This window comes from Ictidomys tridecemlineatus, chromosome 12 (genome assembly GCF_052094955.1).
Source record: "Ictidomys tridecemlineatus isolate mIctTri1 chromosome 12, mIctTri1.hap1, whole genome shotgun sequence".
In the NCBI taxonomy this organism is placed as follows: domain Eukaryota; kingdom Metazoa; phylum Chordata; class Mammalia; order Rodentia; family Sciuridae; genus Ictidomys; species Ictidomys tridecemlineatus.
In genome coordinates, this window is record NC_135488.1 from 118,920,617 (window position 1) to 118,943,794 (window position 23,178).

Sequence of the window (23,178 nt, forward strand, 5' to 3'; positions counted from 1 at the left end):
GAAAAAGCACACACTAAAGCCGTCCTGGGGTACAGGCCAGGAGGAGCCAGGCTTCAGTGAACAAGAATATCAGATCCCACACATCCAAATATCCCCGAAATCAGAGACCGTGATTCATCAGAAAGCTCTGCAAGTCTCCGAGAGCTCGGACTTGGACTTTTGAGTGATGATGGAATGAGGCAAGACACTGGGACTACAAAGCACGGAATTTCTGCATTTTGCATTGTGAGATGAGTGTGGTCCTCGAGGCTCAGATGCAGTTCTAAGGTTTGGATGTAGTTCGAATGTGTTCTCACGGGTTCATGTGCTGGAGGTTTGGTCTCCACTGAGGTGATGTTAAGAGGTGGTGAGGCCTCTGAGAGAGGGCCTCTGGGAGGAATCAGATCCTTCATGACACTGCCCTCATTAGTTCTCATGGGACCCTGCTTATAAAGAGCAAGACTGTTCCCTTCTTGTTCTCTGGCTTGTCATGTAATCTCTGTGTCTTGCACAGACTCCTTCCATGATGTGATACTGCCAAGGAAAGCTTTTACCAAAACCAGTGCCATGCTGTTTGGACTTTTAGCCTCTAAATTAAACAAAATAAACCTTTTTTTTCTTACAAAGGACCCAGAGTCAGGTATTTTGCTATAAGAGTAGAAAACAGACTAATACAATTCTACTAAAATTCCTTCTTCCTCAATCATGTTATATGCAATACAAATAAAATTTCCATGTTTTAAAAGAAGAAATGGATTTATCATTTACTGGAATTCAAATGTCAGGAACTAACTGATCACACATATAATAAAGCTACTTCAGAGAACCATTATATAATGATCTACCTGCTAGTATTTATTTCTTTGACAAGTAGTATCTTAAATACATTATAGTTCCTAATTACCTACAGAGAAAAATAACATAAGCTCTCATAATCAGAATCTTAAGAATTATTCAAGAATATGTATTTTTCCACCTTTGAAAGATGTTATGCATACTTCAAAGAAACAGATTCAAAGAGAAGAGATATGAAAACAGAAATATTCCTCATCTTACCTGAATGTTGTCGAACTTCAGGCCTGGCATGGTGAGGTTCTCCTTGTCTATAAACACAGTGCTGTACTGCTGGGTTGCTACGGAGATCAGGACATCTTTGGTCCCTTGGCTGGGAATCCAAGCATCATTCCTTCGGTCCATCTCGCTCATGCTCAGGGCTGTGGCAAAAGGGTCATCACTCCCTGCGAATACCGCCTGCATCTGTGAAAAAGGGTTTGGAGACTCAGGAATTTCCAGAGAAGCTGTAGAAACACCTGATTCAGATCTTTCCATCCCTGCAGAGTAAGATGGGTCAGCAGAATCCGGGGACTCTTCTCCCACAGGGGTAGCAAGTGAAGAGCCTGCGTTGGGATTACTGACAGAAATGAAAGTAGAAGTGGTGAAGGAATCAAAGAAGTCAGAGGCCAAAGAATTAGTGTTGATTGTATCTCCAAAAAATTTACTCAGGCTTGGGCTGGGCTGGACCACCTGAGGAGGGGTCTTGGCTGAGGTCTCACTCGCACTGCTGAAACTCGGAGACTTCACCATCTGAGACTCGAAGCCACCATGCAGAAACAAGTGTGGCTGGGAAGGAGCTGAATTTGATTGGCTAAAAATGGTGCACATGGGCACAGGCTCTTCCTTAGAAGAGGACTGACTAGAAGACAGGTCTGACACCTGTTCTTCTGGGTGAGTATTTTCATCCCTGGGCACCAAGTCCTCTGCACCAGTGTTCCCAAGAGCGGACACGCCTTTCACCTCTTCCTGGGTAGAGTCTTCTTTCAAAGATGCTCTGCTATCAGGGGTCATATCTGAAACATCTCTAGGTGTGTCATCTCCATCAATTTCACTGTCATTACTTAGAATGTCCATTTCTTCTTTTTCTGTGATATTGTCCAGTCTGTGATCAGTGTTGTCTTCTATGGGCTCCACAATATCCTGCAAACAGCCAAGGTCACCCACATCATCTTCGCTGTTATTGGGAGAGTCAGAAATAAGGACACTCTCCATCATGTGCTCATTAAGCTTATCTGCAAAGTTGTTAGAATCTTCTGACACAGTTACATTCTCTTCAGACCCAAACTCATCTCCACCAAGATCAATGGTTTCCTCATGATACAGAAGCTGCCCCTGCTCCTCCTGAGCTGCCTGCTTGGAGATGCTCTTGGCTCCCACCTCTGGAGGAGACTCTTTGGTCATGCTGTGGTCACCATCTTTAGCACTCTCCATGTTGCCTGGGAGAAAGACATCATAAATTAACCTTATCACCTGTCTATTCAGGTATTTTAAAGCTACTTTTGTCTTTTTTTTTAGTTGGAGGAATATTTATTAGTAAAATATTTAAATGGTTCAAAATCAGAAACATCTCTTTCTCCAGACTTTTTATTTAATATTTATTTTTTAATTGTAGTTGGACACAATATCTATTTTATTTTTATGTGGCGCTGAGGATCGAACTCAGGGCCTCGCACGTGCTAGGTGAACATTCTAACATTGAGCCAAAATCCCAGTCCCTCTTTCCTAGTCTTTTACTTATTAATTAATTGTGGCAAAAATACACATAAGATATACAATTTTAACTAGTTTTTAAGTGTATAGTTAAGTACATATACATTGTAGTGTACCCAATCTCCAGAATTCTTTCCTCTTGCAAAACCAAAAATCTAGTTAAATGATCCTCTTTATGCTCATCCCCAGGCCACCACCCTGCTTTTCATCTCTATGAATTTGACTAGGTACCTCATATTAATGGAATTGTAAAATAATTGTTTTTGTAACTGGAGTATCTTACTTCCCATAATGTCCTCAAGTTTTATTTATGCTGTAAGTAGCACATGTCAAAATCTCCTTTAAATGGGTGAATAATATTCCATTGCAAGCCTATAGCACCATTTATCTATTTGTCTCTGTTAATGGACACTGGAGGTGAATACTGCTGCTATGAACATGGTATTCCAGTCTCTCCTCCAGGTCCTGCTCTCCATTCCTTTCCGTATTCCCCGTAGAACTGAACTGCATCATATGGTAATTGGATTTTTACTTGAGGAACTGCAAAACTTTTCTACAGGTATGGAATCATTTTACACTACCAACACAGTGCACAAGTGATCCGATTTCTCCACATCCTTGCCAACATATAATAATAGCCATTCGAATGAGTCTTACTTATTCCTTAAGACTCCATGGGGGCCTACCAAGGCACTCCAATCTAACAATCTCTTCCCCGCTCCCTCAGTTTATAATACCGTCTCCCTAATTCTGGGAAAGTGAGACACTGAGAACAGCAAGGGCAAAAGGGAGAGGTCGTGCTCATGGAGCACCGACGGCTGACAGCAGAAACCGGCAACACTGATTGGCACTTGCTGTGTGCCTGCCACCTGCCCATCCCATCCTCAGATACAGCTGCTGGGCTCCCCCTCACTCCGCATCCCTAGGTGAGGAGGCTGGGCTGCGGGACCACGAAGCCCGCTTCCCCGTAGACACCGTCACGGATCGCGGGAGAGCCAGGGCAGGGCGGCGGGGGGCGCCAGGGTCTGCGTGCAGGCCCGCCCCCTGGCCGCAGGGACGCTGGTCCTCACCTGCCACTCGCCCGGGGCCGGGAAAGGGGTTGTCTGTGGAGACCAAAGTCGGGGAGGCGGCGATAGGAACCGTGACAACTTCCGGGGGGCCCGCGACTTCTGCGCCTGCGCGTCCACTTCCGCGCATGCTCAGTTCAGGAACCCGCGGTGCGGGACCCCAAGCTCCTGAACTTCCGGTTCCTCGGAGGTGGGCGGGGCACGGGCCCGCGTCCGCATCTTGAGGTGCGAACTTGCCGGCCGGCCTAGTCCCCGGAATGTGGACGGAAATCCCGACAGTGGGTTCGAGTCCTGACACCAGGGCAACCCGAAAGCTTACGGCAGAGCAGGAGGCGAAAGGGAGACACTTTCTAAAAATACTCATTTCCAGGAGTTTGTGGCTGGCTGGTTCTCTCCGTTTCCCATGATGCACCTGAAGAACTGTGCAGTAGCACTGACCAGAACGACGGCAGCGATGACCTGGGGGTGGATTACTAAGTGCCAAGCTAAGCCCGGCCAAGGTGGGACACAGTCCTTGTGGCTGGCCCCCTGCTTGCGTGATTTCCCACTGAACCCCAGCATGGTGCTGGTCGCAAATCAGCAAAACCAGAGCCAGCTGTTTGTCACTAAGTCTAATTAGAAAGGAACATCTAACAACCGTAGAGGTGTGTGGTCCTGGAACCCCGGGGGCCGGGCAGCGAAGGGGCTTCTAGGTAACACCATCTACAGATGCGCGCCACGCCACTGCCCTTTCCCTAGGGTGCTGCCCAGCGCGGGGCGGGCGCTCTGGGCGCGCTGCACCTTAAAGGCAGCCTCTCCATCGCGAGCTTTACGTCTCACGACCGCGGGAGCCCCCGCGGCCTTCCCAGCCGACTCCCAGTCCCAGGCCAGGTCGGCCCGGTTCTGCGGCGCGAGTGCCATCGCGATGGGGTGACTCGAGTTCGCAGTGGCCAGCTGTAAAATGGGCGGGTCTGAGCCGCGCATCGGGCTGCAGCGGAGATCCTGCCCTGGAGTGCAAGGCGCTGGCCCAACACCCGGGACTGCCGTTTGGCAGTCAAGTACTGATGCCCCAGCTCCGGCCACTCTATCGAAGGTTAGGTGCAGGGAGGGCTCCATCCAGAAAACAGAATTGCGACGAGCCAGACGCCCAGTCGCCCCACGCACGAGACCAGCCCCGCCTTCCCGCCCTGGGACCCTGTAGCTGACCCGCGGGAGCCCGTGTGGGCCTGCGCACGAGCCACGCGCCGCGGCCATTGGCTGCCGGCTGGGAGCGTCTTGATGACGCGTCGCGTAAACAGGAAGTGAGCCCTACGGTAGTCGGCCTGGGCCAGGAAAGGTGCAGGACCCGAGTCGTTTGTCTGGGGCAGGGAATGAATGGGCGTTGGGAGCCCCGGGTGAGGTGGTACGCGCTGCCTCTAGTGAGGGTCTGACGGCGTCAGAGGCACCGTGGGCCGCCCATCGCAGCATGGAGGACGATGCGCCGGTGATCTATGGGCTGGAGTTCCAGGTGGGCCACTTGGAGGGCGGAAGGTGCTGCACGGCCTAGCGCCCTGGAGCCGGAGGCCTGAGGCGCGGGCCGTTTAGCCTCTGACCGCGGCGGCACGCCAGACCTGCTGGCCAGCAGGCGTCCGGTTCCCGAGGGCTGGACTGCGTCGGCGTGTTCAAAGGCCACGCGGGACTCCTCCAGCCCGGCAACCGCGTGTCCTGCCGGCCTCCCGAGGCCAGCCTGGCTCCGGACCGCGGCGCCCGGCCAGCTGGGACCGGCATGGCTCGTCGCCCTGCTCCCGTGCTCCCGCTGCGGCTGCTCTCCAGCCGGACCTCTCCGATGCCTGGGCACCGTGAGAGCACAGTAGGTGCTCAGCAAAGCCTCGGGAGCCCCGAGGCCTGTGCAGCGGGAATGCGCGGGGCGGCGGGGAAGCCCGCGGCTTGCCCTGGGCCAGGTGAACCCGCAACGGTTTTCACCTGTTCAGAAAGCGCCGGAGCTCCTGGGACGATAAAGCTCCGAGGGAAGGATTCAGAGAAATAAAAGCATACATTGCTTTATGCACACGAGTGTGTGACAGTGTGTGCCCAAGATATGAGTGATCTCTGCTTGCAGGTAGTTGACTGCGAGAGGCAGCGGTATGAGGTCCTGAAAGCAAGCCGCCCGGACGCCTGGGGTTGAAATCCTGGCTCCAGCATTTAATAATTATGCATCCCTGGGCCTTGGTTTCCTTGCCAATGAAATGGAAAAACAAGTCCTTATCCCTCGTTCTCGTTAGGAACATTAAGTGAGTTAGCATATTTAATTCGAGCACTTAGAACTCGGTGTTCAGTAAATGTTCTAGTTATAGGTGACAGAATTCTTGAATGTAAATTCCATATGGAAGGTAAGGTGCAAGACTCATTCCTAAGAAGCATTACTGAGCACTGTTGTGCTTTAGATGTGGTGTTCCCAAAAGCTCCTGTGTGAGACAATGCAAGGTTAGGCCGAGAAATGAGTGGGGTATAGCCTTAACCTAATCAGAGAATTAATTCCTCATGGGATTAATGGAGTGGTAACTGGAGGCAGGTTCCCTGTGGCTGGATGAAGTGGATAATTAGGGGCATGGCTATGGGGTACATAATTTTATCTGTAGAGTGGAGTGTCTCTCTCTCTCTCTCTCTCTCTCTCTCTCTCTCTCTCTCTCTCTCTCTCTCTCTCTCTCTCTCTCTCTCTCTTTCTCTCTGCTTCTTGATCTTCATGGGAGCTGCTTCCCTCTGCCACACTCTCCTGCCATGATGTTCAGCCTCATCTAGAGCCCCAAGGAATGGAGCCTCCTGTCTGTGGACTGAGACCTCTGAAACCGTGAGCCCTTAAATAAACTTTTCCTCCTCTACAATTGTTCTGGTCAAATCTTTCAGTTGCAACTGCGAAGAAGCTGACTAAAACAAGCACTGAACTGTGTCTCAGACACTCTGCTTAGCAGAAGACCAATGCAGAGAAAGAGGTCTTTAGGATAGAAAAGTGTTGACCAGATTAGTGTTTGTGAAACATTTTGGTGTTATGGCCTCCTTTAGCTTATAGGAAAGTATTTTGACTTGTGTTCAGGATTTTAGTTCTTTTTTTACTTTTGCCAATTTAACATTTTTAAAACACCCAAGTAATTGTTAGAAGTAATTTAAGAAATTAGGGCTGGGTTTGGTGGTGCACACCTGTAATCCCAGGCTGTGGCAGGAGGATCCTGAATTCAAAGCCAGCTTCAGCAACTTAGTGTGACCCTCTCTCTAAATAAAATACAAAAAAGGGGGGGCTGGGGATGTGGCTCAAGTGGTAGCGCGCTCGCCTGGCATGCGTGCGGCCCGGGTTCGATCCTCAGCACCACATACCAACAAAGATGTTGTGTCCGCCAAATACTAAAAAATAAATATTAAAAATTCTCTCTCTCTCTCTTCTCTCTCTCTCTCTCTCTCTCTCTCTCTCTCTCTCTCTCTCTCTCTCTCTCTCTCTCCTCTCTCACTCTCTCTTTAAAAAAAAAATACAAAAAAGGGTCTGGGATGTGGCTCAGTGGTAAAGCACCTGGGGTTCAATCCCTGGTAGTGAAAAAAAGAAAAGAAATCAAGTTGCTGAAAATCAGAATAAAATTAGCAGGTTCCTAAACCCTCCCTTCTTATCTAAGCTTAATCCCTGAGATGACCACTTTTAATGTTTTCAAAAACTGTATTTTCTGGTTTTTACCATAAAAAGGAAAAGCATTATGTACTTTTCATAGTCTGTTGACTGGAAGTCACATGACATGGGAAGTTTTTGCTTTCTTCACACTGTTCCTTGCCTCCTTTTAGACTCCCAGCATAGTTTATCACTGATACCCTGAAGTCCGAATTCAGATGTTTGTGGTTCCTAGAAATATAGAAATATTGACTGTTGATTCATAGGGTAACATGCTTTCAGTTTTTTCTTGAACAGCTTTTCATTTTCCTGCAGTTTCCTGTTTTTCTTGTTTCCTCATCTTATTGGGACATTGTGTATCATCAGGACTGTCGATTTGGGGTGAGCAGGAGTTTCCATCTCGGGGAGCTCTTCGTCTCTGACCCGAGCAGCTGAGTGCCTTGGGCAGTTCCCTCACACACCTTCCTGGGTGCCCTAGACTGGCCTGGTGGGAATCGGGAGTCCTGCTTCACTCTTCCCGCCCTCAGCCCTTGTCATCTAGACATTTTCTTAGTAGTTGTTTGGAGGATGACAGTTGACATGCTTTTGTTGGGGTAGATTTTAGTTTAGCTCCATTGACCCTCCTTCCCAAGGAGGTAGACCAGTTCATTGTCAGGAAGACTTTTCTACTGACTGTGATTACTTTTGAATGGGACAGACAGAATGGGACAGCAGAAGTCTGTGAAACCTCTTTGGGACTGAAAGTGTACCAGGTGAGGCTGGATGAGGTGAGACTGCGCATACAAATGTTTGTTGAGGTACTATTATGTGCACATCACTGTATGTGGTACGGATAGGCTCTGACCTCAGGCAAACCAGATATATTTGTGGAAGGAATGGCATAAGAGGTGGAGGGGAGGTAACTGTCTTTTAAAATCTACTCAGGCCCGGCTGGGCGCAGTGGCGCACATATGTAATCTCAGCAGCTCTGGAGGCTGAGACGGTTCAAAGCCAGCCTCAGCAATGGCAAGGTACTAAGCAACTCAGTGAGACCCCGTCTCTAAATAAAATACAAAATGGGACTGGGGATGTAGCTGAGTGGTTAAGTGCCTCTGAGTTCAGTCCCCAGTATCTAAATAAATAAAATGTATCCAAAGAAGTAAAATACATTAAACCAAGAAGTGGACGCAGCAGCAGACTGTTACCAAAGAGAAGCCAAGTGTTGGTTCTGAGGGGAGGAGTCTGGGCAGGTGACTGGCTGGCTGGGCGGGCGGGCCAGGCCTGTTGTCGGTCAGGAAGCCTGTGCCCTCAGGCCTGTGCGGAGATCCGCAGATGTGTGCCTTGTTGAGTTTTAATATCGAGGGTGGAGATTCAGTTTTTTGGTGGAGTTCTCTCTTTTGGCTTCTTTTTTTGGAATTAGGGATTAAACCTAGGGCTTGGAAAATGCAAGGCAAGACGAGATTCAGTTTTTTTAAAAGAATTTTTTAAAAAATTTTTTTACATCCATGGAATTGATCATATATGATCATTTGATTTTTCTCGTATTAGTAGCTTTGTGAGTATTGATCACCTTTGAGTTCCCAGGAAGAATTCTATCTGGTCTGGAATGGCACCTGCTGGATTCCCCTTTCTAGTAGCTTACGTGGAACTTTCCTTTTCATATTTGTCATGTCATTTTTGTGGCTGTTTGATTCTGTGGCTGGGAGGGCCTCAGGAAGAGCACCTGGGGGCCTGCCTCTGGGGGCCCAGGGGGTGCACTGCTGCCTGTGCCTGGTGACACTCTACTGTTTGTACCTGGTGACACTCCACTGGTTGTGCCTGGTGACACTCCACAGGGTGTGCCTGGTGACACTCTACTGCCTGTGCCTGGTGATACTCTACTGGTGTTGTCCTTGTTTTCACTTCCCGAAGCTAGTTGCTCAAACTTCGTGACTTTCTCATGAGATCAGTTTTGGTGACTTACATTTTGCTGGGGAATGCATGCAGTTGACAAGTATTTATTATTTTCCTTATGATTCAAGCACTCTTTTCTGTGCCTGGGACAGAGCAGAGAAGAAAGAGGCCAGCCCCGTCCCTGTGGATTCATTTCCTCCTGTGGGAGTTGATGCAGGGATGGCTTCTGTGGGCAGAGTCTCGGAGGGTTAGGAGAGGAATTTTTAGCTATTACTTTATTTTATTTTTTTGCTGGTGCTGGGCATGAAACCCAGGACCTTGTGCAAGCCAGGTAAGTGTTCCACTGTGGGGTGTACCTCTGCCCTGCTGCTGTTCTTTTGAACTGCATCAGTTGGGTGCTAAGTACATTTGTCATTCTCTCCCTTCCTCTTACTGACTCACCCTGATGGTTTGGGAGCAGCATCTAGAGAGGGCTGTTTCAGGAGGAGGACTGCTTATTAAAGATGAGTATGAAACTGACCCTGTCCTGTCTCTTTGGATTAAAGACGAAGCCCCTTGCCACCATGCCCCATTTAGGGTAGTTTAAACTGTCCGGACCAGGGCTCTTGGTGGGAAAATTTGGATGAAGAATTATAACTAGGTATAATTCGCTACCTGTCCTAGTGATATTGTTTACTTGCTTAATCTGGTAAGCAACTGGATACAATGTTGAATTTCCCAAGGGACTTTTGTACACTTGGTAGTACTTCTACTGTATATGGGCCTCCCCCAACTTGCCCTAGTGTTTCCGAGGACTGTTCCTGCTGTGATTCTGACTGCTCAGTACTTCTAGTCCTCTTACTGGTGTCAGCACAGAACTATGACTATCAAGTACCCTTGCTCTGTCTTCATGGGAGCCAGGGAGACATGTGGAGCGTGTGGTGACCTGTGCTCGCGCCCAGGTGTGTCCTCTGCATGGCCAGTTACTGCTTCACCGTGAAGAAGGGGAACAGTTCCGAAGGTTGGAGTCTGACTTCTTTTTCCTCTTCAGTAGTTTTGTACCAGGGATTAAGTCACTTCACCTCTCTGGCCCTCAGTTTCTTTACCTACTGAGTAGTGACGTCTGCCCTGTCTTCTGAATTATGAGGACAATGCACGACAACATGTGGAAAGTAATAGTCACCTATTACGCTTTAAGAATTGTTCTTATTAGAATAGGACCATTGGAATACCCGCAAAACAGTTATTATGACCAGACTCATTAAGTTAATCAGAAAAACAGAATTACAGACACCTGTCACCAGAATGACTAGAATTATATTACTTTTGTGATTTTACCTAATAATGTACAAGAAAGATCTTAAAGTTTTATGGGATTTCACTGACTTTTTAAGATATGCCTTGATTTATTTATAAGAATGATTTCTGTCTTTTGTTTCTTTAAAATTGTCTTTTCTTGTATGAGATCAAATGAGATGGATCTAACTTTGAAGCTTTTCTAAAATTGGCAGCGTGCTCCCTCTGAAACAGACCTGTTGGACCCCTGCCCGGACTGCCCTGGCTGTTTTCAGGGTGTCTGGTTCTGGCTGTCTCAGCTGCTTTGACTGAAGAGGCAAATGCCTGGTCCTCTCCCACTTGCGAAGCTCCTGAATTCCTGAGTCACCCTTCTATTTTGGATTGGCCACTAATATCTTTTATTATTTTTGGTTTTCTTCAATTGTGAAACAACAAAGACATTTAACCCTGCCTGCTTTGGTCAAGCCTTGGGGTATAACTTGCATTGTGGTCTGGGCAGGGCTTGGATACTCAATCATGTATAGTCTGTCTTGGTGTTATCCAGTCTCTCTCTCCTTAGGGCAGGCGTTCTGCCTCCTGCCTCTGGTGCATCTCCCTGCACCCACCTCCACGGGGGCTGCACATGCAATCAGCTTCCTCACTGACTTGTAGCCTGGAAAAGTCTTCATGTAAAATAATCATTCCCTTTCAGCTGGGTCCTCTCCTGGGTCTTAGATTTGGGAACATTTAGACTTGTATCATCTGAGTGGCAGCGTGTTCCTGCATATGAAGATCTCCGTGCTCTTGATTGTGTGGAACTGTCCCATCTTTTCTCCACTGACCTGGTCTTCAGCCCTCTGAGCAGCCTTCCTCGGCAGGTGACTTCCTCTGCCTCACCAGAGCCAACTTTCTTTAAGCCAGGTGTTCAAATCAGAGTTCGAAGGTTCCTAGGTGTTGCTGATATTATATCACCAATTGTCTTGCATATGTATGTGCATTCTTGCATGGCAGAGGTCTCTAGATTCACAATAAATTCATCAGTTTCCTGAAGAGGTTTAATGCTCAAAAAACTGTCCATCCAAGTCTGTGGAAGAGGGAGCACTGGTATTGCCCGTGGGTGCAAGGGCATTTGGAAAGGTTGTAGGAACATCTCCAGGTGTCCAGTAGCACACAGAGTTTCCTTGGTCTTATTGAAATGTGTTCAGTTGTTGAAGTTTTTGTGCTGCTGTCTTTTTTGGGAAGGGCAGAAATATATATAATATGCTGTGTTTTGTAAGAATTGTTCATGAGATTGTTGTCTTGGAATTCTTTGCAGTAGATACCCAGATCTCATGGTTTTGTTTTAGTTATAGAAATCAAGTCAAAACCAGACAGATTAAATGATCAGGACAACTGTTAAATTATTTGTTCTACTGATTTTGAAAGGAATGAATCAAAAAATTAGGGAAAATTTCATAGAAATCAGCTGTGACAGATGAGGAAGGAGAACATTGTGTGTTTTCTAGCTCCATGTGAGAAAAGAAGACATGGACTAAGTGGGTGGCACCTTCAGTGAAGTGGGTGAGGCAGGGTAATTCCACTGCTGCCTTAACAAACTGACTCAAATTTAGTGGCTTAAGGTAGCATAATTTTTCAGTTTTGTGGCTCTGTAGGTCAGAAGCCCAGCTGGGCTAAGCCAAGGCATCAGGGGTCTTCCTCACTTGGGGAGGTGTGGGGAGAGTCTGCCTCTTCCTGCCCGTAGGAGCCACCCAGCATTCCTTGCAGCTCTTCCTCACGCCTTCCAGAGCCAGCAAGGGCTGCCCAAGTCCTGCTGCTGCCTTCGTTTCTGTCCTGTGTCGCGACTATAGCCAGAAGATTTTCTGATTTCAAGAAGTCACATGATTCAGTGCTGCAGCATAATATCCTGCTCTCGGGGTCCTTGGCTTATTCAGCCTGCATAGTCCCTCTGCCACATGTTAACATATTCATAGGTTCTGGGCATTAGATGTGCATGTTTTAAGCATAGTGTTAGGGTGCTCATGAGAGGCAGCAGAACATGAGCTCTAGGGACTTGTCATGGGTCATTTGGGAGTTCGATTTGAGCTTATGAGCCTGAAGTACATGGCCTTTCCCTGTCAAGCCTCAGATAGCTCACCTGATATCCTTAATGTATGTTTATTTATTTATTTTTTAGTTGTAGATGGACACAATTTCTGTATTTTTATGTGGTGCTGAGGATCGAAGCCAGTGCCTTGCATGTGTGAAGCAAGCACTTGACCGCTGAGCTGTAGCCCCAGCCCCAGATATCCTTAATTTTGTCTTGTAATTACTGAATGTGTTAAGTACAGTTGTGTAATTTATTATGTTAGTTTTTCTTGGCTGTGACAAATACCTAAGAAAGTCATGGTTTCAGTGCATGGTCCACTGGCTCTATTGTTTCTGGGCATGAGATGAGGCAGAACATCATGGCAGAGCGGGTAGTAGAGCCAGACTGCTCACCTCATGACAGTGGTGAAGAAGAAAGAGTGCACGAGCAGAAGGGGTTGGGGACAAGGAGTACCCTTGTAGCCCGTGACCTGCTTCCTCCAGCTGGGCCTGTCTCCTGGGTTCCCCCCACCCCATCCTGCTCTGTCTCTAAGTGCATTAATCCATGATGACGTTAAAGCCCTCAGAATCCCATTGCTTCCTAGAAGCTCCACTTGGAGGACCAAGCTTTCGACACTTGACTCTTGAAGTCTAAGTCTAATACCTAACACTTATGCTTTCCTATGCTGCTTAGATTTTAATTTCAGGAAATCCAGCAGTTTGTGAAAATGTTGGCAGCTGATATCTCTCAGTAGGGCATTGCTGCAGGATTTGCGGTTGGCTGGACAGAGCCATTTTGCCTAAGGTCACACCCCCAGGGACAGCCTGTATCCAGTGACTGATGGAGGTGGGTAGGTGGTGCTGGTACAAAGATGTAGCCATCTTGCCTGAACTGCACTGGCCCAGGCCTCCAATGCAGACATGAGGCAGTTCACCTCCCCCCTCCGCCCAGTGCTACCTCTTCACCCTCATGTGGAGTGATTCCCAAGAACATTCTCCAGAAATTCCTGTACACGTCTTGGCACTTTGGAGCTTGTGTTTCCGGGAAGCTGATCACCTGAATCCTCTGCAGGCTGTTTTCTGTTGTGTCTTTTGTCTCTGCTCTTTTTGATTGTTTGACTTTGTATATGATGAGTTTCAGAAACTCTGGATGTCATCTTTCTGCAGTGCTGCAGTCTGGCTGGGCACAATTCAGGAGCCACTTGTCAAAAGAAATGAACTTTATTTTTAGAACCACACACACCAAACAAAACAGCTCCTCAGGAAAACCCTCAGAGTCCAACTGCCACCACCAGCTTCCCACAAGCCTCTCTCCCTACCACCATTCTCTCCACCTCCCACAATCCTCCTGCTCTTGAGGCTGATTGGCTGGGTCGCGTGGGTGGAGCCAAAATAGTCTCCCAGTGAGCAGCTCCTTGGTCTGAAAGGGCAGGGAAACAGCCCAATGAGCATCACTGCAGATGTTGCTGGGGCCGCAGTGAGCCAATCATCAGCGGGCAGTCTGAAAGTTTGCTGGGGCCCCTTCAGCTGTGGCTCTCAACACTGCAGAGGACTCACTACAGAAGTAGCAGGTGGCTTCCTAGTCTACGGGCACTGGCCTGCTCAGTCACATCAATCAAGTCAAGGGTCGAAACCATTAGGAGCTTTAATCAGTGCTGTTCCAGTTTTAGTTCCCTTTGCTCCTAAGCTCTATCTTATGGGGTGAATGCTTTACCTGCCCCTTCTCCGTGGTAGGCTCTGGGTCTTGTGTCCTAAGTCCTGGGGGTCTGTCATGTCTGTACTCACCATCAGCCTCTTAGCTGCAGTTTTCAGTTGACAGGTGCCGCTAGGTGGGTTTAGCCAGGTGTTGGTCTTCCTCTAGGCTTCCTTCTCCTGGTTCTCTGAGGCCCCTAGACAGATTCAGGGGGTCCCATTTTGTTTTCCTTGTTCTCTGCAGGGACATTGGTTTAAACCACCTATGCCGCTATTGCTAGAAGCCATTTTCTGCTGTATTGTTGACGTATAATTTGCTTAGCCAATCTATTACTGTTGAAATAGAGGTTTTATTAAAAGCGTTAGCTATGCTGTGTAAATAGTGCATGTCTTTATTGCTTAGTTGTGTGCCCACTTACAGTTCTTTCACATGCAGATTTGAAGTGGAATGGTTAGTGTGTGGCTGCTGCAGACACTGTGCTGATTTACCCTTCATCAGCAGTGGGGAAGATGAACCGTCTCCAGCCTGACTTCATAAATGTGTGTGCATTTCCTTCCGTCCTGCAGGCACGTGCGCTGACACCTCAGACTGCAGAAGCAGATGCCATTCGGTTTTTGGTTGGGACGCAGTCACTTAAATATGATAATCAGGTAACTATTTTTGAAATGTATACATGTTAATTACTGAGATTTTTCTTAGTTTTATAACCATTTTGCTCTTCATTTTCCAGCAACATGTGAGAAAAAAAGTCACACAAACAAAATAAACTTGTATTAGACTTGAACATGTTTTAAGATGACGGCTGAACCCAGCTAGGTACGGAGATTGAGTGCAGCGATTTGAACTTGCTGTGCTGGTAGTACTTCCATAGCTTGGTTTTTGTGGCTACACAGGTTTTTACCTTATAAGTGACTGAGAAGCAGTCTGGGGGCTTTTGCTCCGGGGGTGATCTCTCAGATTGCTCCCAGCACTCTGTATCGCTGAACTTGTCCCAGTCCCACTACAGCACAGGGTTCCAGACTGTCACGCCTGTTGGCCACCTGTTGGCTCATAGGATGTAGCAGACACTCGGAAGGTCTGGATTCATCCTGTGCTGTGACTCTAACCCTGTGACCCTGAACAGATTGATTCGGATTGCTGGGATGGAGGCCAAGCGTCTCCTGTGCCCTTCACAGAAAGACCATGAGTACTGTGAGCAGGTGTGCTTTCCTTGGCACGGGGGTGGTGTCCACAGGCCACGTTAAAACGCACAGAGCCTCTCTTCTGTCCCACAGGAGAAATGTGTCAAAATAGCTCATGAAGAACGTTCCTGCTGCGCAGGTCCATCGAGGTCGTCACATCCCGTGTTGATAAGGGATTTAAAATCGGCATTTTGACTACAGCACCAATTTGTTGATATTTATCTAGATCAGCTTTGTATATAAATATTTCTTTTACTCAAGCTGTAATTTCTGAATCCACAACCTAGGAAAAGCTTTGTGCACCAAGAATATTAATTCACTGGTACTTAACAATTGTAAAAATAGAGTATCAAAATGTGAAACTGCTGGGCGGGCACTGGGGAGTTTCCGTGCGTGGAGGTGGACTTCCACGGGTCCCCGGGCTGCTCGCAGAGCACCAGTACTCACTGTGCTCAGCAAAGTTACGGCTCCGAGGAAGCATCACAACTTGGGGTCTTAGGATCATAACACACTGCGACTAGCTGTGGTGTAGAAGAGCAAAGTTCACAATCGAATCTTTGTTTGTAATGAAGGCTGGAAGGAAATAGGTCAGAAAGGGCCACAATTAGTGCTGTGGCATCTCCAGGTGGTGGGAGATGGGGTTGCTGTAAATGTTTTCCGTACTGATATGGTTTTCTGAATGTGTCTGTGGATGTCTGTGAGAGAGAGTCTGTGTGTGTGTGTGTGTGTGTGTGTGTGTGTGTGTGTGTATGTGTAAGAGAGAGTGTGTGGGTGACTGAGTGTGTGTGAGAGAGTATGTGTGAGAGTGTGTGTATGTGTGTGTGTGAGAGAGTATGTGTGAGAGAGTGTGTGTATGTGTGTGTGTGAGAGAGTGTCTGTGTGAGAGTGTGTGTGTGAGAGAGTGAGAGAATGTGTGTATGAGAGAGTGTATGAGTGTATCTGAGAGTATGTGTGTGGGTGAGTGTGTGTGAGACAGTGTGTGTGAGAGTGTGAGAGTGTGTGAGAGAGTGTGTGAGAGTGTGTCTGTGTGAGTCTGTTGTGAGTGTGTGAGAGTGTGTGTGTGTGACTGTGAGTCTGTTGTGTGTGAGAGTGTGTGTGTGACAGTGTGGTGTGTGTGTGTGAGAGTGTGTGTGAGAGAAAGAGTGTGTGAGAGTGTGATACTGTGTGTGAGAAAGAGAGTATGTGAATGTGAGTGTGTGTATGAGAGTATGTATGTGAGAGTGTGTGTGTGAGACTGAGTGTGTGTGTGAGAGTGAGTGTGACAGAGTGTGTATGTGAGAGAGAGTGTGAGTGTGTATGAGAGTTTGTGTGAGAGAGAATGTGTATGAGTGTTTCAGAGAGTGTGTTTCAGAGAGTGTGTGTGAGAGTCTGTGTGTGAGAAAGAGTGTGTGTGTGAGAGAGAGAGCGCGTGCTTGAGAGAGAGAGCGCGTGCTTGAGAGAGAGAGAGAGAGAGAGAGAGAGAGAGAGAGAGAGAGAGTGTGTGTGTGTGTGTGTGTGTGTGTGTGTGTGTGTGTGTGTGTGTGATTTTTCCTGTGGAAAAAGATGGAGCTGAGGTTCCTTTATGAGTGTGAGAGTGGCTGCTGGTGGCCACCCCAGAGGGAAGCCAGCGGCCAGTGCATCGATCTCACTTAGGCAGTGGCTCAGAGCCATGCCCGCGGCTGGGTGAAGACCTTGCCGGGTGGAATGTCACCAATGTCCTGTCGCGAGGCCGGAGGCCGCAGCAGGTGCTGGGCCCTCCCTCCTGCCCTCCTGTCACTGGGGACTGCTAGGTGGAGTGGACCGTGCCTCCCCGTCTTGTCCGCAGCCTCCAGTTGCCCTCTTCTTATTACTTGCTTTTTAAATCTGCCTGATTTCTGAGACTCTACCATAGTACAGCTCAGTTCTCTAAATCTTCTGAGAACAAGAACAACTTACTGTTTTTATTAGTGTGAGATGCTTTCTTAAAAAAAAAGAGAGCTAACAAATATACAGATGAAAAACAAAATGAAGGGACAGAGAGTGGCCGTGAGAGGCAGCCATGCCGCCCTGGCTGCCCTGGTGCTGCTGCCTGGGGTGTACCCCGGTGAGGGTGTTACGAAAGAACTGGCCCAAGAAATAGTGCGTTTGTCTCTTGGAAGCCTTTCTGAACAAGGCAAGATCCAGTTAGTTAGTTTAAAGGAGCTTTAACATTTTTCCTCTTTCCTCCTAGTTGAAAAATTCTGATATCACTCAGGTTAGTTTCCCAGTAGTTGCTTAAGAGTAAACAGTGTCTTGTTACGCACCTTCCATTCACACCCCACACGTGTACTTCTAACGCTTTCGTTAACAGTGTAATCAATGCTTAGTGAAGATGTACACAGCAGTGGTTCTCAATCCCAGAGATTTAGGGGAGGCTGGAGCTGCTCCCCAGCCTGTGGTGAGCAGTGGGCCTGTCCTCTGCGCTCCTGGCCTGGCTGTCTTGGTCACATTGTGCTGCAGTAGGGGTGATGCTCTTGTCTAGGGTTGAAAGAAGTGGAGAGCTAGTGTTTTCCTAGGGTCTCAGAACTCACGGGCTCTTCTCTCTGAGCAGTGCTGTTGTCTCTGGGGGGACAGCCAGCTCCCTAAGGCAGTTCCCAGCACTGCTGTCTTCAGTGTGGTTTCTCTAGTACAAGGTGTGCATTCTTGGGCCTGGTGAAAGAAGCCTTTTAATCAGAAAATTTTATCCTTCTTAAAATAGTCTTATATAGAAATCCAACTTTCCCATGGTAAGAGAAGCATATTCGAGCTTAAGTTTGGGGTACTAGTGTGTAAGTGTTGGGTGGCCTTTTCCACCCTCCATCATAGGAGTTGCTTGGTGCTTCACAGAGCCCCCACAGTAACGTCTTCTCTGTCGTGCTATACTTCCTGATGACACAGCTAATCCAGGCTGTGGCCTCTGGCTACAGCCACAGTTTTCTTCATGGTAGAATGGGGGGACCGAGTGATAGCTCTCTTTCTCCGGTTGTCTTTTGAAGGTGACTCCAAACCATAGCAGGAGAGGGGCATTTCCTAGTGCTGGCTGTGCCTTCTGCTTGGGGGCAGGTGTGTGCCGTCTTTGAGACACCCATTCGCTCAGGCATCCTTTCAGCCACTGCTTGTACTGCACATGGGCAGAGCTCTTGAGTTCCTCTTTTTATGTGCTGGGTACATACAAATGAACAGATACACGTCAGATAGGGTCCCATATGTGTCCTGAGTTGTGTGTTCAGCGAAGTGCTGCGCTGGACGTGCAGTGTCTCAGTGGGTTGTGAATGAGGTGTGTGCGTGTTGCAGGAGACCAGGAGGTGGAGCCGGGTGAGGGTTCTAGATCTGAAGTTTGTTATTTGCTTCTGCAGTAGACTTTTCTCCAGAATTTTCCTTGCATGTTGGTAACCTCCTATTTCTTATATAGATGGGACACTAGTCTTAATCCTCCTTCTGAGGACAGCAGGAGTGCCAGGTGGCCAAGAGGTCTGGAATGCGGGCTCTCACAGCCTCAGTGACTTGTCCTGGTCAGTGGAGGAGCTGCTGAAGCCAAGGGGTGGCAGGCCACTCCTTCCTTTCCCAGGGTAACTTTTGTCCCTGGTTTTACGGCCATAGCTGTGTTGTTGTGTGTTGTGTTTGGATTAATGATGGTGTGTTTCTGAGTCCCCTCTGCCTGGGTTTCCTCTCCTATCCCCCTCGGAATCTCTCTCTGCTTGGGAAAAATCCAGAGTCCTGGCCCCACTCCCACTTAACCTCAGCTTCTCTACTCTTCTTTGTGTCTTCCTCCTTCCCTTCCTCCTCCTCTGCTCCTCCCCGCCCTCCTCTCTTCCTTTCAGCTCCTTGTTGCTCTGGGAAGTTGGAGTATGCGATAGCCTGGGTTCCAGCTGGGCTGCCCCGAGCCCAGGCCATGCTGCCAGCCACCCGTCCTCCCTTCTGCACCTTATTTTCTTCAATAAGGGCTTCCTCTAGGGTGCTCTTGTTTCTGAGTGCCCTCAGGTGATCGGCTGTACTTGGGGACTCTTTTATAGGTTCCCTCCACCTCCCAGCTCAGCTAGCCAGGGATCTGACATCTGGTGTGACCCTTGTCCTCTTCTGAGGATGGCTGAGCCCACGGGTCTGTTGACTTCCCACAGTGGTTGAGCTCAGCTGATATTGACTCCTGAGTGAAATTTGGAACTTCCTGTCCAGGATTTCCTTGTGTCGTTGTCTCTCCTCACGTAGCTGGTGTGTGACCTCTCACGTGAGGCCTTTCCAGCTCCCTTGGCCCAGTTCCCCAGCCTGAAGGCATGTCTTTGTTGCACTGCCCTTGTCTGTCAGTGTGGACACCTGCCTCCACTGGGGGCTCATGCTGTCGGGTTCCAGTGGTTGCCTTCTGTGTTCACATCCTGACCCAACAGAGTTTTCCAGGACCAAGAGCTGTTTATCGATGTGTCTCCTTTTTCTTTGTGGACCCAGGCCTTGGGCACGCTAGGCGAGTGACCTGCCACTGAGTGGCCCCAGCCTGTTTTATTTAAGACATGGCCTGGCCAAACACCCCTGCTGCTGGGATCTCCAGCAGGCGCTGAACAGGCTGTCGGGGTGACTGCACATGCTTCCGACTCATCATTCCTAATGTAGTAAATGCACTCCTTTTCACCAGGAAATCTTGGGATGTCCTGTGATGCCTTCTCAGTGAAATTTGTTACATTTTCAAACAAAGAAATCAGACTTTTTTCTGCCTAAAGTATAGTGTCTAGGAATCATGCCTGGCCACCAGTTCCATAGTTTTACTGTGGTAAATTCCTTTGTGTTGTAAGTCTGGCTCTCAAGGAACATTGGGTCAACACCTGTTGCCAGTTGTTCCCACTGGAGTCACAAGGAGCAAAGGCCTGGAACCGCCTATGGATGTTCCCGCTGCCTTGGGGGCTCCTGAGTTGCAGACTTTGGTGGTGGTTTGTATTGTGTCTATGCTACAAAACAGGCGGGGCGGGGAGTCCTGTCTCTGCTCCTGATTGAAAAACCCACCAGAAGAGCAGGTGGCTCCAGTTGTAGGATTTCCTAGCAGCCTTTCACGGTTTCCTTAGCACCTGCTCTAGAGCTGTGTCGTGGTTTTCGCTTGGCTCCTGAGCCTGAAGTGAGCTATGTGCACCGGTGTAAATGGGCACGGGGCAAGGACAGCTGCAGCCTTGGGCCATACTTGGCTTCCTTGCTTCTGTGAGTTGTCTCCTCTTTGCTGTTCAAGAATTTGGCTCTCACCCACCATGTCATTAGGCTCCCATATTTTTTTTAAGTGCAGAGTTATGCTTAGGTCTTTCTGAGTTTCAGATTTATATCTAAAAGTGTGGTAGTAAACAGCCCATAGTATCCAATGACTTGGCCACCTTCCAGCTGTATCCCTAGTTCTTGGCCACAAATGGCAAAGGAGACTTCATTTTGTCTATTGTTCTGAGGACTGTCACTAGGCCCAGGAGGTCTTGGAATGTGAGGACTTTTCTTTATCCCTTGGCTGCCAAGCATACTTTGGGCTTCCTGGGCAGGGGCTGTTCAAATGGCCTGGGGCCTAAGACTCAAGGAAAGAGTATTGATACGGATAGGCAAGTAGTAGTCACAGTATGGGCTCCACAGACCTCTGGAAGGGTGTGGCCTATTTAATCATGATCTAGTTTCTTATTTAAATACATAGCTAAAATACTAGTACTCATTTTCAGTTAGAACAAAGGGATCTAGAAGTCTAGTACCTTAAATTTGCAAATGCAGAAACAAGAGCCCAGAAAGCTTTAGTGAGTTGGCCAAGGGTAGCAAGCTAGGAAGTGGCAGAACCCAGGTTTCCTGATATATTTATGCTAAAGCAAAGCAGATTTCAGGAAGAACTATGTTGTCAGGGTCATTGGCTTCAGCTGGGAATAAGGGAAACTATGAACATGGTTTGCTGTTTGCAGAGGTAACCCCCAGTGTGCTGAGTGTCATCTGTGGTCTTATGGCTCACACTCGGCTTTAAACATTTTAATATTGGTGATGAAAATATGCAAGTGGGATCTTTGTTTTCAGTGACTAATGTCTTTTTGAAAGTCAGCTGTGCTGTGAAGAGTTCCTTCCTGACCTGGGTGGCAGTGCTGATCCCTTTCTTCTGCCCTCATTCCATTCGGAGCTTGTTCCACGTGTGACTCATTTTGTAACTGTCCTAAAGGGTCCTGTGAGCTGGGTGCAGGCGTGGAGCAGGCACAGTGCTTTTGAGAGTAGAGTTGAGCACTCTTCCCCGCGGTCAGGAACTGCTTCCTGCCTTGCTGGCCTGGCGCCTTGCCACCACACTTAGGTGGAGGGAGGCACCTGAGGCCAGAGGTATGGGCTTCAGAGTGCTGGGGGCTCCCCTGACCCTGGTTCTGGTTGTCTGAGTGGGCCAAGGCGCCTTCAAGCTTTGAGGCTCAGTTTCTTCTCCTTCGCGTCGTGGTTAGTTAGGATTTTGCTGGGCTGCTTTGGGTAAGAGGAGCTGCCAAAGGTAAAGTACCTACGGTAGTCCTGGGGCATTGCCGACATCAGCCATTATTGTTGCTCTTGCTTTTGGCAGTTGACGGATGCCTCACTTTCCTTTTGAACATAGCCCTGTTGAAGCAGTTCATGACGATGTGTGTTTGGACTCTGAATTTTTAGAAGAGGAAGACAGGTGGAAAAACCTCAGGCACGTCAGGCTAGAAGTGGAGGTTGCATGCCTGAGGGCTGCAGGGAGGGGATCTAAAGGAAGATGGTGCACCAACCAGTGGAGCCTGATGGACAGTATCTGCTTGGGGTCCTTGTAGGCAAGAACACAGCTCTGTGGGGAGGCCAGGCCTGTGGGCAGGTGGGCCAGGGGCCTGTGATGGCGAGGGTTGGTGCCTCAGATTTGCAGGATGCTGTGCTGTGGCGGGTGGACGGAGCCAGCCAGCAGAAGTGCTAGTACCTGCCTGTCAGTGCCCTGCGCTCTAGTGCCTGTAAGAGATGTGGCAAGATGGTACATTTAAGTGCATTCTTTCTTTCAGTGTTAATGGATTTCCGGTAAGTAGGAAATGTGTCAAACACTGAAAGAAAAAATTCCCTAACAACATGAAAGCTATTTCTGATTTTGTATAATACCTTTTAGTTCGTGTTCACATGTGGTAGCTGCATAATTGCCAGCCATTTTATATCTACTTTTAAAATTGAGCACTCTTACAACATTTTTGGTAATTATAATCATAATAGTTAAAGTCACATAATATTTCATAGTTTATATTTCTGGCTTATTTTTGGTGGCAGATTTGAAGAAATCAAATTATTGTTTCAATTTCAACATTTGTGTAGTTCTTATGTATATATTGTAGTAAACCTCCTAAAAGAATTATCCATATTACAACATGTACCAATTTTACAATCGTCTTCCCAGTTAAGTTGGTTAATAAAATAAACATCCATCGGTATCAGAGTTGCCATGTTTTAATTCTTTGTGTGCTGGGAGGAGCCCAGGGCTGAGGGCGTGCTGGGCAGCCTCTGCCCCTGAGCTGTCTGGCCCCTTGGGTTCTGTCTTGCAGTTTTCCCGTCATTTGCTACAGTGAGGAGCGGGCTTTCCTCCTGCGTCTGCCATGTGTGGATCCCTGGCTTCTGTCTGTGGGTGTGACTTACGCTCATGCTCCTTATGTGCACATGCATCCGCGCCATACCACTACACCCATCCCTGACACCTGCACACGTGTGTGACTGCCACCTGGCCGTCCCTAGTCCCAGCTGCCCTGCCATGGGAGCCACTGGCCTTCCTTTGAACATCGTGGAAGGGCTTGCATGTCTGCTGTTTCTGCTTCTTCTGTCACCATTTCCTCTCCGTCACCTAGGTGCCCTGTTCTATGAAAGTGCTGGTCCTCTTGTTGGTGGACATCTGGGCGTCACACATTGTTGCTATCAAGAGTCAGTCTGCTGCGGACATTCTTGCCCTTTATTGGCATTTGTTGGGCATGTGCCCAGTGTCAGTGA

At 48.2% G+C, this 23,178-nt stretch overlaps 2 protein-coding genes across 10 annotated transcripts in view; one reads left to right on the forward strand and one right to left on the reverse strand.

The window, feature by feature from the left end:
• Nucleotides 1-4,730, reverse strand: part of Trappc12 (trafficking protein particle complex subunit 12) — a 61,015-nt gene extending 56,285 nt beyond the window's left edge. Inside the window, exons 1-2 of the mRNA XM_005327334.5 lie at nucleotides 3,594-4,730; nucleotides 1,036-2,249 (exon numbers count right to left, since the gene is read on the reverse strand). Coding sequence (XP_005327391.3) covers nucleotides 1,036-2,249; nucleotides 3,594-3,954 — 1,575 coding nt within the window. The 5' untranslated portion in view covers nucleotides 3,955-4,730. The remainder of the gene's footprint in view (nucleotides 1-1,035; nucleotides 2,250-3,593) is intronic.
• A 124-nt stretch (nucleotides 4,731-4,854) lies between these two features.
• Eipr1 (EARP complex and GARP complex interacting protein 1) overlaps nucleotides 4,855-23,178 on the forward strand; it is a 112,221-nt gene continuing 93,897 nt past the window's right edge. For 2 of the 9 annotated variants that reach the window (XM_078029737.1, XM_078029739.1), the window contains exon 1: nucleotides 4,855-5,076. In XM_078029737.1, the coding sequence (XP_077885863.1) occupies nucleotides 5,035-5,076 (42 nt within the window). In that variant the 5' untranslated portion in view covers nucleotides 4,855-5,034. Of the gene's footprint in view, nucleotides 5,077-5,135; nucleotides 5,419-14,646; nucleotides 14,731-23,178 lie in introns of those variants that run through there. The other 7 variants (XM_078029733.1, XM_078029735.1, XM_005327332.5 and 4 more) reach the window with 7 other exon arrangements.